The 16,906-nt window shown below is 35.9% G+C and overlaps 1 protein-coding gene across 2 annotated transcripts in view; it reads left to right on the top strand.

The window, feature by feature from the left end:
* Positions 1–16,906, top strand: part of LCP2 (lymphocyte cytosolic protein 2) — a 45,459-nt gene that overhangs the window by 13,410 nt on the left and 15,143 nt on the right. For both annotated transcript variants that reach the window (XM_032212100.1, XM_032212099.1), the window contains exons 4-10: positions 5,222–5,287; positions 7,600–7,631; positions 10,799–10,836; positions 13,166–13,361; positions 14,422–14,528; positions 15,586–15,643; positions 16,042–16,116. In XM_032212100.1, the coding sequence (XP_032067991.1) occupies positions 5,222–5,287; positions 7,600–7,631; positions 10,799–10,836; positions 13,166–13,361; positions 14,422–14,528; positions 15,586–15,643; positions 16,042–16,116 (572 nt within the window). The remainder of the gene's footprint in view (positions 1–5,221; positions 5,288–7,599; positions 7,632–10,798; positions 10,837–13,165; positions 13,362–14,421; positions 14,529–15,585; positions 15,644–16,041; positions 16,117–16,906) is intronic.

Raw genomic sequence — 16,906 nt, 5'->3', positions numbered from 1 at the left:
GAGATTAGAGATTGTTTCTCTCTCACTGGAAAATATACTTGGCTGATCTTCAGTTTTTTTCAGAATTGGGAAAAGCAAAAGCACATCTCCTTCCTTTGCTATTCTTCTGATATAAACCCTTGATTTGGATTCCCCCACATGACTCTAACAGAGGTAACTTTCAAACATTGTTGCTTCTCATCAGTCTCTCCAATCTCAAAAATCTTTTTAAAAAGCCTCAGTGAGGCCAAGTGACTTTTGCAAGGCAGGAAATGCAAGTAGAAACAACACCGGTTTTCATTTCATAACCACATTGTCTTGCTGATCGGGCGAAGGCCCAATAATGTGAATTCTACATTACCTGACTTTTGTTTGAAATGCTTTTGGATGGTGGCTTTCTCTCAGGTAAGAGCAGAAAAGAGAGAGATTGCCAATCCGGTAAGAAGATGCAACAGGATGCAGTGGGCGTGCAGGTTTTGGTTTTAATTCCCTCTCTCCCTCTGCTCTTTTGTGGCTTGTTTATTTGTTAGTCATCTAGCCTCAAAGTTCATTCAGCCTTTTCTTATTGCTAGTAGGAGACTGTTTTCCATTACCATCTTTCCATATGGTTCTTCTTCCATGTGGTTCTTCTATCTTCCAGTACTGCTATGATCACAGTATCCCCATCATGTGACCAAACCTGGACAAAGTACTCCAAAGTTTTACCAAAGCAGTATAAAGTGCTTTGTGTGATCTTGATACCCTGATTCTGTTGATGCAGCCTAGGACCGCATTGACATTTTTGGCAGCTGCAACACACTGTTGGCTCATGCTTAAGTGATTGTGTACTAGAACAGTGTGTAGATCCTGTCACAGTTACTGCAGTTCTATACCTGTGCCTTTTTTCTTTTTTGCTTAAGTGTAAAACCTTAATTTCTCACTACTGAATTTTGTTGGATAGGGCCCAGTGATCAAGTCTGTTAAGATTCTTCTGGATCTTGACCCTATGTTCTAAAGTGTTAGCTATTCCTCCCAGATTTGTGTCATCTGCAAATTTGATGACTTCTCTTTCTATCCGATCTATTCGATCTATCTCCATAAATCATTTATGGAGATGGATGGATGGATGGATCAATCAATCAATGCCAAGCCACAGTATAAAACTCCTTTTGCTGTTTTTAATTTGCATTGCTAATGCTGCATTTGTACTGCTTTTTTCCCTCTGCATTTTGAACAGGATTGCTTCTTTTCCCAACTGAAAATTCTAGAATTGATTGTGTTGTTGTTATATGCGGTATCAGCCTAAAATGATTTGAATCCTTGGATGTTGAGTTCTTTTTGTTGACTGATATGATTTGGGGGGGGGGGGAGTTGGGTGTGTGGTATGGGCAATTTGTGTTTACCAAAACTAAATTATTCAATCCTTTAGATGACTTGATTTTGAATTCTGAATACATGTAGTACATTGATCGGGCTGAAGAGAGTAAGGGACAAGACTGTTTTCTTCTTTTAGTCATCTAAACTCCAATGTAGTTGTGTCAATCTACTGCTGAGAATTTTCTGCAAATGTGCCTTACTATTTTTTTTCCACTACTGTTAAACCATAATAAGACCTTTGTCTAATATAACAGAGATAAATAGATGGATATATAATAATCTTGGTGTACAAGATTTCATACAACATATGATGGAACCTTTGATCAAAACCATATGGAATGAAAGAGAGCAATGAAGTGATGTGTGGGTTAGAGAGCCAATTTCTTGAAGTTCAAATGAAGTTCTGACAGGGAATGTTGTATTTTTCTCTGTAGATGCCCAAGGGTAAAGCATTAAGGAAGGAAGGAGGGTCTGTGATGGTTTAAATCCATATAGTCATATGGGTACTTTGGCAGGATGAATAGTTTATGAATCCCCAATTTATCAAGTCTTGCAGAAGTTGCTCGATTTCTTTTTTTGAAGGTCTGAATCTAGATTGCTAGCAAAAATTAGCTTGAAAAACTACAGCAACATGTATCTTCCAGGTTGCAAAATCAATAAGCTAAAGGATCCCCCAATAAAACTCAGCTTAAGACAATAATTAAGTTGATAAATGCAAACACTTGTCATAAGAAAAATTAGCCTAGTTACAAATCCCTCTACTTGGGCTACTTCTACATGAATCTGGACAAGTCTATTTTCTGGAGTCTAACTCAAGAGATAAGTGGCACTGAACTGCAAGGGTAAGAAGTTATTTATTCATCATGTACATCTCCTAAGCATTAAGGATTTTTTTTAAAGTGTGAAATATACTGCAGTGGTAAAAACTGAACTATATAGATAACCTTTGTTGTTGTTTTTTACTGCGGGCACACTGACACACATTAAAAATGAAATTCTGTTGCCTACTCTCAAAAGTGTACACATACATAACACATATATACACGTTATTACACAGACAAACACACACAGACACACACACACACGTATCTACATACCTCACACACAAACAAATATGCATACTTACATACATGCATGCATACGTACATACATACATACATACCCATACACCTATATATCTATATATCTATCCATGTATCCATATATCTATACCTTTACCTATATCTATCTCTATCTATCCAACCATCCATCCACCCACCCACCCATATCTCTCTCTCTCTCTCTCTCTCTCTCTCTCTCTCTCTATCTATCTATCTATCTATCTATCTATCTATCTATCCATCTATCTAATCTATCTATCATCTACCTATCTACACATTAATCACTGCCCATCTTGAATACATGTCAGAAAGAGGAAGCTTGAGAGGTTGTAAGATTGTAAACAATAATTTCTTGACCCGTCATGTTGCAATTACACTGCATGCATAAATGTATAGTTCTGCATTTATGACCACTTTATAAACCATCAACAAGCTAAAAGGAAAAGAAAACACTGAAAGGGAAATTTGGTCTTACCAGTTCCTTCTTTATAAACATAATTTTTAATTTAATTTAAAAGATTACTTAATGCATTTTGAGTAACCTTCTTCCTATGCAAAAATAACATTAACGCAAAATCTGAGAGGCTTCTTTTAAAGGTGACAGTGGTTTTTGAAATAGTAATTAGTTTAATGGACAGGAAAAGAAACTTCTAAAAGCTCAGTTTCACATATACAGTAGATATAGATATACTGTAAAAAGTTAGTGAGAAGGTAATAGGGCTGACCTTTAAACTGCCTCTGCCTCATTTTATTTGACACCATTTCATTTAATTTAATAGACATTGAAAGCTTACCAACTAATTCCAACTATAGATCCTTGCTTGTTACTCTCTTTACAAGCCAAGATCGTATCCAAACACAAACATTAGTTTGCAATCCTCTGTAGAAACCTGATTAATTTTTCAAAGAAAAATAAACAGTGAGCCCTTCAGAAAAGTATTGCATTAAATCAACGTACATTTATGAGGCTAGACTTTGCAGGATATTGTTGGGCAATGGCAGTTAAAAACCTTTAATTCAAATATCTTCTTAGGGAAAAATAAAAGCACAAATATGTCTACATGGAGTCAAAATGTCAACATCCAAAAACAAGTTCCAAGGAAACGAAAATTGTTGTCTCCGTAAATATGATGTTTCTTGTTAATGCATTCTGGAATATCTAGTTAAAATATGATTTCATTTCAAATTTAATATCAAATATATTGAGATACACATTTACAGCTGTGAGAATGAACTTGTTGAATATTGAAGGAAGATACAACAGATATTTTATCTGGGAACATAAACTAGGAGAATATGCAGCAATGGCATAATTAAACCACAAAGATCCATAACAGAAGTTTAACCAGAGTCAGGCAATAATGGATTTTGTACATGTAATCCATTAAGGAACAAATACAAACATCTACAATAAGCTTTCTGTCTAAATGTTTATAAATATTGAATATTGGTTGCAGTATAAAGAAAGGGAAACCAACAAATGAAAACTACTTTTCCATATGAGCATAAAAATATAGATTGTCACTATATATTACCCACACAGAGAGAGTGAAGACCTTAGCATTAAGCATTAAACTCTCGGTTACAAACCTTTTTTATATTTTAAATTGTTTCATTCATTTTGCAGTTGTACATCAACACTCAGCTATTGAGCATCCTTATTAACATTTTAGAATCCATATTAACACTGACATAAATGTTTTTCTCCTTATCTTTAAAGGTTTAACTTATCTAAATTTGTCATAGTTTAAACATTTAAACATATAAACAGTTTATATTGGATACCACTATTTCGTGCTAATATTTGTATTATGTAATGTAGTAGCAGCATCTTATAACAATTACTTGTGGAAGGAAAATTATGTTAATGTAGTTGTTAAAAATTTAGAAGGCCAATGTATGCTAATATGCTGAGAAAAGGATTCTGCCTCTTAATTCCTTTAAAACTCCTTGTGGTCCTACTCTATTGTATCATAGTTATATCCTAATAGACTCACTGACCTCATTAGGCATAGGATACATTATGAAATACCTGGCTCCCATATATAAGCACATGTGCCACCACATTGCTTTTGATGTGTATGTGTATGTGTGCCTGTTACGGTCTTGTAATCCCTTGCTCTGTTTTCTCTGCAAGAGGGAAAAAAGAAAAGAAAAGTGTGACAAAGACTAATGGCAATCATATGATTGAAGTAGTCTCCAAAGGTCATGAACGTGGGCATTGGTGGTAAAGTTATTTTTTCAGCAACATCATCATTTGGAATGGCACTGATTAAGGCAGTTGCAAAGCAAAGAACACCTATATTTTAATTTACAATAGTCTTCCAAGAAAGACTGTAACTTCTTCTCTTGTGAAACCAATTTTTGCCTCTAGTGCTATCAATAAATTATTTTGCACCTCAACAAAATATGCCTTGCTTCATACATACCATGTATGATTACATGGAACTTTTATGTGTTTATTATTTACTTTTGTTTGTTTTCTTTCCTTCTTATTGCGTTAAAGCTTTAAGCTTGCCTTACTATTTAGTAAGTATTATAATTGCATGGTATGTATATGGTTTAAAATTTAATATAATACAATACAATATAATACTTTGACTCTTTTGCTAGGACTCATGTAATTGTTCTGTTCAATATTATATTTTTTTTAGAAAATGGAATAAATCCAGCTGATGTTGAGCCAGTTACTGGATATAGTATGTTAAACCAAATTTAACATATTATATCCAGTTTAATATAATGATCGTTATATTAATAGCTCCTTGTTTCTTTTCTCATCTCAGCATTCTAAGCAAGTTAAGTCAGGAAATAAACCGACATGAGGAAAAAAGAAGCATCTTTCCAAAAAGGTAGGAACAGTTTAGTACATTTCTGTTGTAACAATAGTAAATGAAAACTTTCCGATTATTTGCTGCCATGAGAGGGCAGGAGAGGATGCAAATCCAGCTGTTAGGATGAATGGAACTGCTCTCAACTGTTGTCGCTTGATGCGGTATTGTCAAACCACATCCAAGGAAGGAATAGCAAAAGCAAACTTAGTTCAGCCCAAATCATCCAGCATGGATCAAGAAATTGAATTTTAAAACTCAATATGAGTTTTAACATATTGCAACAGACCACATTTTATTAAACACCAGCAGAAACTGGTGAGTGTATGACTTCACATACAGACCACATTTTATTAAACACCAGCAGAAACTTAATGAGTGTATGACTTCACACTTACCTTCTCTTGAATAGATGCTGGGTTTTTTCACCCAATTCAGCTGTGCAACTATTGCTGATAGGGACAAATTACCAGGAGTTTCATTCTTGGTTAGCACACTGAATTAGTTAATCTGAAAGTCCCTCTGAAAGGCTTTAATATTTTCACCAGCAGATTCCAAAACCAGTTCCTAAAACAGAAACTTGATACCTTCTTTTTCTTCATTGGGGACAGCCTTCATTTCCAATATAATTTTCAGTTCTACCATTTTTGGCCTGATGCCTTGCCCACATCCTGCCATCAAAAGCTAGGTAGGGAGGGCGGCCAATGGGGGGAAATAAGGTGGGGGGGGGAGTGACATTAGGAGAAAGATCAGAGATGTACAGAACCAGTTTGTTCCAGTCTTCAAGGCCATGACACCTGAGCAGCCTGGGAATGGAATATGGATTGCTCTAAACATTCAAGCGATTCTCACAATACCTATGCCACTTGCCATTGGCCAAACTTGTCAAAGAGGAAGACCTGGTTTGGGTGGTGGTAGTGGAATATATAACCCTTTGCATTGGAACATTAGTTCTAGCCTGACTTTACTGCAGCCACCTTTAGTAAAAGAACCTATCAATTCAGCCAAGTGGAGTTGAGGGTCTTTCTTTCCTAAGGGAGCTTACCAGGGCAGGTCTGACACTATATAGCTGTACTTGAGAAGGCTCATTTATGAATTATTTTCATCTGTGAATTTCTTTTACAACAAGAGCTTAGATTCTTTTTCATACAGAGGCAGGAAGTAGACATTGAAAGTCAGTGACATGTACTTCTTTGCAAAATGTTAATGCAATACTCAGAATGCTTCTGAGTATTTTTGGCCTCTGCAATCAGCACCCAAGGAGTGAAATGAAGTGTTAGGGAGTTTCAAAATACAGTGTTGTTATGTCATATATTTTATTGCTAATTAGTAGATCTTCTTTCAAGAGCAAAGGACTTAAGGCAGAAATAATATGGCCCTCCATTTGCAGCAACCCCATTCTGACTCTAGTGTTGAACACATTTCTTGAAATAAGTATCATTAATTTCAGTGCCTCAGGCTTTTAGTCTCATTAGCTTCATAGCTGATGCCAATGGTTTGCACTAAAAAGACAGCAAAAAACCCTCCTCTTTAAAGAAAGCTCAGCTTGTGAGAGTGTTTTTTTAAGCATCTGAATACTTAGTCTGAGAAGAGACAAAAACTGCACAAATACCTGAACAATATATCTGCACATAAGAAAAACTTGTACAGCTGATTGGATGTAAGAGGGCGTATCCGTAAAGGCAAACACTATCTAGGAGTGTTTAGAATGGGTTGTGCTGGCAAAAGCTGGAAAAGGTACCATTTTTTGGATGCAAAGAAAGAGAGATGGAACTGCCCTTTAGCCAAGGCTGGATTGGGAACAACATCACATATTCATATCCTCCATAAATGGTAAGCCAGAGCAATCAGGACATTGGAATTAACTCGGGGGTGAAATTCAGTAGGTTCTGACAAATTCTGGAGAACCGGTAGCAGAAATTTTGAGTAGTTTCACTGGTCTCAGAGTGGGATAGGAATGGAGATTTTGCAAGATCCTTCTCCTGGAGTGGCGTGAGAATGGGGATCTTGCAGTATCTTTCCCTTACCACACCTACCAAGCCATGTCCACAGAACCAGTAGTAAAAAAAAATGTGAATTTCACCACTGAATTAACCGTCAGGTGCAAGCAAACAGAACTGCTCATGAATTGTCTCGAGCAGACACTTTATTGTTAGTCAAGTACGTTACGAGAATTTCACCAGACTGAGTGCATTCCCTTAGGAATAGCAAGACAAGGCTTCAGGAATTAACATCTCCCACCAGTTTAGTTGGAGATTCCACCATATATAACCCAAGTTTCTTATCATTGTCACCACCTAAAACACTAATTTGCTTATTTACTTTTCTAACAGGACGCAGATACAGAAATCTCCTGAACATACAGGTAAAAAATTCATGCTTATAACCAGTTTTTTAAAAAATATATTCCTACTCAGTGGTATGGATTTATGCTATGTTGGTCATATTTCAGTGTTACAGAAATCAATGCAAAATGTTAAAACATGGTGTTTAATTTAAATGATTTCCAAGAGAAATAAATGAAATCAATTTACCTTGAAGCCAACAGTTTGATACATAATAATGGCATTTAAAACAATGAAAGTTGAAGAGCGGAAGTGTTAAATAAAATTTAGCACAAGCACTACTTCTCCTTCGATGCCATACTAAAAGAAAGAATTGGATTTCTATTTTACAGCTGTAAACCCATTCATAGTTTAGGCTTCCACCAAAGCGATGTAAATTGAACAGATAAATAAAGCAGGACTGTTTACAAAACTTACATATTGCTCATGGTTCAGACTTATCTTTCTCTTCCATTCATTTTGATTGGCAGGCCTAGGATTAAAGGCTTTCGTTCAAAAAAGATAAAAACAGCTTGCATCATTGCAATGCAAACTCCACCCCTTTCATACTTGGGTGTGATGCCACAGTACACATTCAGAAGGGGTGGAAGTCACAACATAGTGCTACATTTGTTATTTGATCTTTTGAAACTATGATTACCCAGAATCAAAACAAAACTATTTAAGAGGCTTAGTATTGTATATTGTTTCGATACTGATTAATCATAGGCACTCTTTTCACTTCAGTGTCAACTTTCTCCCTTAACCACATGATTTTGCTCTAAAATCCCTCCCTCTAGCCCAATGAGACAATTGTAAGTCATGTTGAGTAAGAACATAAAAATTGAATATAATTTTTAAAAAAGCATCAAGGTGTGTGCAATACAACTTCTCTCCAGGCTTCCAGCTAGTGATATGAGAGTAGAACAGACATTCACTATTTTATTTAAAGAAGGAGAAGGATCACTTTAGCACTTCTCTATTTTAATAATATTCTGAAATGTATATTTAATTGAAGATGCAATAGTTCTGTTTTTCCTCATTGTGTGTCCAGAAAATGATGAAGGATGTAAACCGGATTTTCATTACTTATTTGTCATTTTACCTATATCAATCCATTTCAATTATTTCCTGGGACAGAAATGGAAATAGTTCTCTTTACAAGTTACATATTCAGCAGGATTTGTCTTCTTTCTATCTGGGTCTTCCTGGGGTCTTCCCATGTGTTTCACATATTTTAACCTAGAAAGCCAAGCAGAATCCTGATAAGAGACTAACTATATTCCTGCCTCAGTGATTATCATGATCCATGATTATCTTTATGACTGGCTGATACCATTCTGAAAGGGAAGAGCAGTAAAACAGAGGGGGGCGGATAGCCATGCCTATACCAAATGGACGTTCATAAGCCAAGAAATTAAAAGATGCTTGCTCCTGAGGAGGAAATCTATGGCAAATCTAGACAGCATACTTAAAAGCAGAGATATCACCCTGCCAACAAAAGTGCATATAGTCAAGGCTATGGTTTCCCCAGTGGCAATGTATGGCTGTGAAAGTTGGACCTTAAGGAAGGCTGAGTGCCAAATAAGTGAGGCCTTTGAACTATGGTGCTGGAGAAGACTCTTGCAAATCCTTGGACTGCTCTTTAGAACGCCAGATCCTGAAGATGAAGCTCAAATACTTTGGCCATCTAATGAGAAGGAAGGACTCACTGGGAAAGATAGAGGGCAAAAGAAGAATGGGACAACAAAGAATGAGGTGGCTGGATGGAGTTACTGAAGCAGTAGGCATGAGCTTAAATGGACCCAGAGGATGGTAGAGGACAGAAAGGCCTAGAGGAACGTTGTCCATGGGGGTTGCGATGGGATGACTTCGCAACTAACAACAATAAAGTCAGGATGACACTATTCAGTGGTGATGCAGAACAGACATAACACAGGCAGGATAGGGATTGTCATTGTAAATTTTTGGGGTAAAAAATAGAATTTTTTTTTGCCTGCATTTTGTCTGCCAATATAAAAGATAGATATATAATATTTTAAAGAATCTTTGAGGGATTAACTGCAACATTCTAAGAATATGGGAGGCAAGAACAACAAGGCAAGACATTTTCCTGCCTGAGGTAAAGACAAGATAGCATTCTCTCTGTCCCGTGTACAGATAATGAACAAAAAGGCAGTTCAATCTTTGTTTCTGTCTCTCACTCCCACCCAACAAGAACAAACTAATGACGGGATGCAGGCCATATAGACTGATATGCACAATTGTGTTTTCTGCTTCATTAACACTAATCCATTCACTCAAGTTACTATTCCTTCAGACACTTCCTTCTAGAACCGTCTTCCTGGCAATGCAATTGAGTTGGAGATGACATGGTCTGTTTTTGTTTTTTTAATGCAAGATAGTGAGTTCTTCTGAAGCCATGCTCTTAATTTATATGTTCTCCTAAGAGGTGTAGTAAGAGTGCCATGATCATAATTAAGTAGGAAACACATAAATATAATACTCATTCTTGAACTGATAAATCATTGATAATTGTGCTAACAGTTAGGTCAAAACAGGAACTACTGAATGACTCAAAGATTTTTGCCATCCTAGTGAGCAAATACTACTTATTTATGTACTTCCTGCTGTATGAATTGTGAAATTGTATTTTTTTAAAAATCAACTGAGCTTATATCATTTCATCATTTTTACAATCCATTTTTTGCACATATTACTGCTTCAGTTAAGGATGATTCGGGTATACATTTTCATCACTCAATATCCACAATACAACATAAGCAGGATCTCCACTAGTGACTTAAAACATTTTTTAGTATTATTTAAACATAATTATGCTGATATAACAGAGGAACCTTAACACTGACTTAACAATGACAAGGTGAAACTAAAAGATGCTGTAAGTCATTGATGGAGAAAATGGCCATAACCTCATACATGAAATGTCAAAAGAGAGCTCTTGAAATTTCACGCTCTATCATTTTCAGTGGAATACATTCAAATATTCAACTGAGACAAATAACATTGTGGAGGGATTATCATGACCTATCAGATAATATATACATGACTTTATTAGCTCTGGTTCCTCTACTAAGCTCTGCTAACTATGCATTAATGGTTAACTGGGGTTAGGGTTATTCCAAACTTTGATGTTTATATTCTTCTGTGTATTAAGAAATATATTATTTTCACTGTTATTCCACAGAATATAAACCAGAGGAGGGTGATGGCTGGTCCTCCTTTGTAAGTATATTTTGAGATTTGAGGCAAGAGTTGCATTTGTTTTAAAGAACATCCAGGCAAAAAATAAAGTTGGTTAACTGAAAATGTATATTAATTAAATTTAATTTACAAATTAATTTAGCATGATTGTTCCGCATATATAGAAAAAAAATAACCAATTTCTGTAACTATGAAAATGATGATGGTTTCTCAGTGGTAAATTTTGATGAAGCTCTAGATAGACATAGATTGTGCACTTAAATCTTAGTTTTAAATAACCACAATAGATATGATTGAAAGAAATGGAATTGTAGCAAACATGACAAGACTGCCACTGCACTTTTTGTTTTACTTTGCTAACAGTTTGGGGTTGAACCTACTATTAAAAAGTGACAATGTGTATATTGTAATATTGTTTTTAATCTTTGTAAGCCATTCTGAATTCTGCATGAATCCATGAATGAACAGTCATATAAATTAAAATCTATATACTGTATTTTTCGAAGTATAAGACACATCTCTTTCCCTCAAAAAAGAGGATGAAAATCTGGGTATGTCTTATACACTGAATGTCAGCGTTCCAAATATCATGCAGACAGAGTTCAAAGCAACACTCCTGGCATCCAGTTGAAAGTTCATGATCTTTCAACTGGGTGGAATCCCAGGAAGCTTTTATATTTGGGATATAAAATATATTGTGCCAACATGTCTGTCTTATTAAATTGAAACTTTAAGGATAGCTGTGCCTTGGACTCTGATTTAATTCTGAATGATATTTGGAACACTGACATTGAATACAGCATTTTTGGCCTACTGAAACCCTGCCCATTTTGCAAAAATGGATGTGCAGAGGATTTGGGAAGCTTGCAAAGTGCTCCTGGGGGCTGGGGAGAGCAAAAATGAACAAAAACAGCTTGTCTTTGCAGCCCCCAGGAGCACTCTACAAGCCTCCCAAAGCCTCTGCCTTCCACTCTTTTTTTTTTTTTTGCAAAAAAATAATCCGTTTTTGTAAAAACAGACCATTTTTTGTTCATTTTTGCACCCCCTCCCCAGTCTCCAGGAGCACTCTACATGCCTCCCAAAGCTCTTCATGCCTTTTTCAAAAAATGGGCATTTTTTTGCTAGTTTTGCTACCCCCCAGTCCCCAAGAGTCCTACAAGCCTCCAAAAGCTCTGCATGCCCTCCCCCCCACTTTTTTTTGCAAAAAACAGGCAGGCAGAGGGTTTGGGAAGCATGCAGAGTGCAAATGTTTTTTTAAAAAATTTACCTCTGCAAAATTATGGTGCATCTTATACTCCAGTGCGTCTTATAGGCCAAAAAATATGGTATATAAAAGCAAAATGCCACTCATGCAACATCACAAAACCTCCAGAACCGTAAAGCCTACAAACTTGAAATTTGGCACATATTCTTCTTGGCTTCTAGGTGCCCGTTGAGAAAGATTTTTTTTGAAATGACCATCAGATCATTAGTATTTTTTATATTATTATTAACACACATTGATGCTAAGGAGTTAGACATTCTACTCCTCCTCCTGAAAATAACTGTCCAACTGCCACTTGGGTGTGGCCAGAACGTGACAAGGGCACAAGATAGGAGGGACCTCTGTGGAAGAAGCCTGAGAGAGAGAAGGGGAGAGGAGAGGCCAATCGTAATTAATCATTAATTTTCAAGCTGTAAGTGTTGATTTATGAAGCCCGATCACATCATTTCATAGCGGAGCATGGGTATTCAGCTAGTTACAAATAAAACCAGGTTTTTTTGAAGAACATTATTTTGTTTCAAAAAACCCCAAACATCAGAAATAATTCAACTTTCTAATGAAACCTATTATGCAGTTATAGAACAGATAAATATGTTTGAAGAAAGTGAATTTAGTGTATCTCCTTTTAAGTTAAAAAGGTAAAGGTTCCCCTCATACATATGTGCTAGTCATTCTCGACTCATTCTCGGCTCATCTCCCTTTCATAGCCGAAGAACCCTTTAAATTACCAAGTTTCTAATTGTCACAGATTCTCTAAGCAACTTATTTGCCTGACAAAGCTAAATGGATGCATTTCAAATTTCAGTCCTTGGGAATAGAGCAGTATAAAAATATCATATTTTAAAAAATGTAGTGCCACAGCAGTTAGCATTATCTTGAAAATTAAGGGCTACATTATTAGCTTTTCTACCACCTTATCAGAGTAATCACTATAAATAGAATCATTTGCTTCTGGAGTAAGTGTACATGTTTGTGTATTAAATGTTACTCTTGGTTGTGGCTTGTGATAGAATTCATTCTGTACCCTGAAAGGTAATCTTAAAATGATAGATTGTTTTGGCAAAAGGACAACATCTGTTCTGACAGGATGAAAGTGATGATTATGAAAGCCCAGATGACGATCAGACTAGAGATGATTATGTTGATTATGAAACGCCCAACGATCAAGATGGGTTTGAGGAAGAAAATGATGCAGATTATGAACCTCCTCCATCAAACGATGGCATTAAGCCCAATGCTATATTTCCTCACAAACCAATTCCAGCCGGTTCAGACTACATAGGTAACTATTTTAAATCTGATTTGAAGCAGCTCACGGTTCAAATAATTGCAAGGGGAGATGTGGTATTTCTCAGAGGAGATGTGGAGAACTTTTCCCATTGAATAATAATACCAACAATTTTCTGATTTGATTCCTTAAAATAATTCCGTCACATTCACTCCTGAAAATGTTTGCATGCTCTGCCAAGCTGCATTATGGAATTCATTGATGATTTCTGAAGAGTCAACCTAAATATAAGTATAAGTATATAAGTAGAATAAAGTGTCGATAGATATAAAATTATGCATCCTGACCACTACTTATCTAGATTACTATAATGCACTCTACTTGAGGCCTGCTCCTAAAGGATGTTCAGAAACTATAATGCACCAGTCTGCATGCTCTGGGGTTCTCAAAATTGTAGTACATATCACCAGTTTTGAGGGCTTTTGGATCTAATTTAAGGTCCTGTTTTGAACTCTAAAGCCCTTCATGGTTTAGCAGCTATAACCCAAAGGTGCTTTTTCAAGAGGCATTGGACTTTCCAGTTCCAGTTGCCTCTTGAAAAAGCATCTTTGGGACAACCATGACCTAGCAGACTGAGAATCTTCACAGACATATGTATGTGCACAATTGCTGTATCCAAACAGTTTGGCCTAACTCTAAATCTAACAGGAAGAAACAGGTACAAACCTCCTATTTCTGGAGGATCAGGCACTGCTTTTCTATTGCAGTGCTGTATCTGTAGAAAAGTCTTCTTGTGGAGATCAGGTTTGTGGCTGCTTTTGAAAAGCTCCTAAAGTCCAGGATGTTTTAGAGAGCTTTTCCCTAATTGATTTTGACATTGCTATCATTTTATTCTATTTTTTATATTGCGGCACTATACTGTTTTTATTTTTATGTTGTTTGAATTGTGATGTTTTTATTTTTATGTTGGATGTTTTTTTATATATCTTTCCCCCCTATGGAAGACATTAAGAGTCATGTTTATTGTGGAAATGTAGAAATACGTTTTAAGAATACCTATCTCACTCAATAAAAAGAGCTGAACATATTCTGTAAATGTCCTTGCTTTTGTTAGACAGACCTGCAACAGAGAGAAGTAAAACATCACTCCAGCCTCCTGTTCCCCCACAGAGGCCTGCCCACAGCCCCATACCAGGAGCATCTCGAAGCAGAGTCCCGGGGGTATGTTTCTTTGAAGTTCAAATATATTTTTTTCCATATTTATTTGAAGGATGAAAGCTACCTACTTCAGTGGCATGAGGAAATGGTGTATAGCAATGTACGGATGTCTGTATAATTTTCCTCACAACGTTTAATTAAACTGTCTTGAATTGTTTGCTTTAAGTATGCTTTAGGTATATTCCACATCTTGGAGTTGAAGAGGCATTCTTCACGAAAAGTATTCTGAAGTACAAATACATCCAACCTTGGTTAATCTTGAAAAATAAAACAGGATTAGGCTAATATTTGGATGAGAAACCAGCTAGGACATAGTCTAGATTAGGAGACTGGAGACTAAAACATATGAACAATGGTTACAGGAATTGGGCATGGCTAGTCTAGTGAAGAGAAGGACCAGGGGAGACATGATAGCAGTGTTCCAATATTTGAGGGGCTGCCACAGAGAGGAGGGGATCAAGCTATTTTACAAAGCACCTGAAGGCCAGGCAAGGAATAATGGATGGAAACTGAACAAGGAGGCATTCATTCTAGAAACAAGTAGAAATTTTCTGACAGTGACAACAATCAACCAATGAAACAGCTTGCATTCAGAAGTTGTGGGGGCTTCATCACTTGAGACTTTCAAGAAGAGGTTTGATTGCCATTTGTCAGAAATGCTGTGGGGTCTCCTGCTTGATGACCTATAAGATTCCTTCCAACTCCGTTAATCTGTTTTTTAGATGGGGATGTAAAAAAAAGTGTGGAACAAACCAAAGGCAAATATTTTATGTTATTGTCAAAATCCCTAAATAAGCATATACATGAAGTCGACAGAACTCAATCTTAACTTAAAGGAGAGTTTTTCTTTATAGTTTAACCTACTTCAATATGCATCAAGACATAAAAGATAATTGTAGAAGGTAGACGATAAGTATATATTACTTGCTCATTCTGATACTTTGTTGACACCTCTGGAGAGCACCTAAAATTATTTCAGCAAATTAAAAATCAAGTTAGGTACCATATTGTTGAATGCACTCGTATTTGCTTATTCGTTTATGTTAATGTGCTTTGGCAGGCACCTTCCAGTTCCAATAACGACAGTAACAGAAACAAAAGTGCAAATTTCTTTAGACGTAAGTATGCTTTCTTTCTTGCATTTAATGGCTTTCCACTCTTAAAAACATAAAATATTCCTCCAGCCTTCCCAGCCTTTCCACAATTCTAATGTGAATTTGATTTTTTTAATGATAACATCCTGAGTTTTTAAATTAACTATTTTGTAAAGGGTTGTTGATTTATTTATTTGATTTATTTATTTGATTTATAAGGAAAAAACGGAATATCAATAGCACCCAAAATTGTGCTATTCCACCCAGACAGTTAAAGCCTTTCTTTAAGTTTAACCAATTTTTGAATGGAAGTTGTTATTAGAATTCTAAAAATAAGTAAGATGACTTTGAGTTGTGGAAATAGTGCAGAGAAATACTAGCACACTATCTGATCCAATATCCTTTTTTGGGTTTCATTCCAGCACCAGTTGATCGAAGCAAAAAACCACCAATGGATCGACCTGCGCCAACCTTTGAGAGAGAAAGCCTTGGAACTGGTGAGCATGTATTCATAACCATCATTTTTAAATTCTGGCCTTCATTCAGGTCAGATTTATTAATTGCCTGAAAAAGAGAGGGCACTGGACAAATATATGGTGCAGATTATTAGAAAATAGAATAGGAGTGAGATGAAATGTATAGCTTCAGAAGAACACAATGGACAAGCAATAGCAAGATTTTTTTTTTCAACCAAGGTATAATTCTGATGAGTCTACCGGAAGATTGTTAGGAATATCAGAGGTTTTTGTAGTGCATGATTCAAACCAGAGAAAAATTAGATAAAGGTCAGAAAGCAAATTTAGACTGGGCTTATAATGCTGAAGATAAAAAGTGTTATGTCTTTGCAAGAACATTTTAATGAGATTCCATAATTTTGTTTTCAACAATGAAGAGTTTAGTTGATTGATCTATCAAATAAAAGAACAAGAAACACACCATGCTTAAGGCACGTTTAATGGACTTTTAACATTAAAGCAGTTTCTCAAAGGGCACTTTCCTTTCTTTGGCATTCCATAAAGAGAACACTTCTATCTGCAATATCAACTTTCTTTACATTTAAAAATGAAGTCAAGTTAGTGCAAATTTGCAAGCATGGCTTTAAAATGTTCTTATTGCCTTTCTGGAGAATATTGTATCATACATACACAAACGCACACACACACTCAAAAAGGAAAGATTGTATTAAGATAATGTACTTGTCTCAGACTGGCCAAATTTCAGTTTTATTTACTCCTACATTGTCATCAATGTGAAACATATGATGTGAAACAGTTATACAGAGTGTTT

The sequence above is a fragment of the Thamnophis elegans genome, chromosome 2 (genome assembly GCF_009769535.1).
Source record: "Thamnophis elegans isolate rThaEle1 chromosome 2, rThaEle1.pri, whole genome shotgun sequence".
Classification (NCBI taxonomy): Eukaryota; Metazoa; Chordata; class Lepidosauria; order Squamata; family Colubridae; genus Thamnophis; species Thamnophis elegans.
This window is presented reverse-complemented; position numbering and strand designations above follow the sequence as displayed.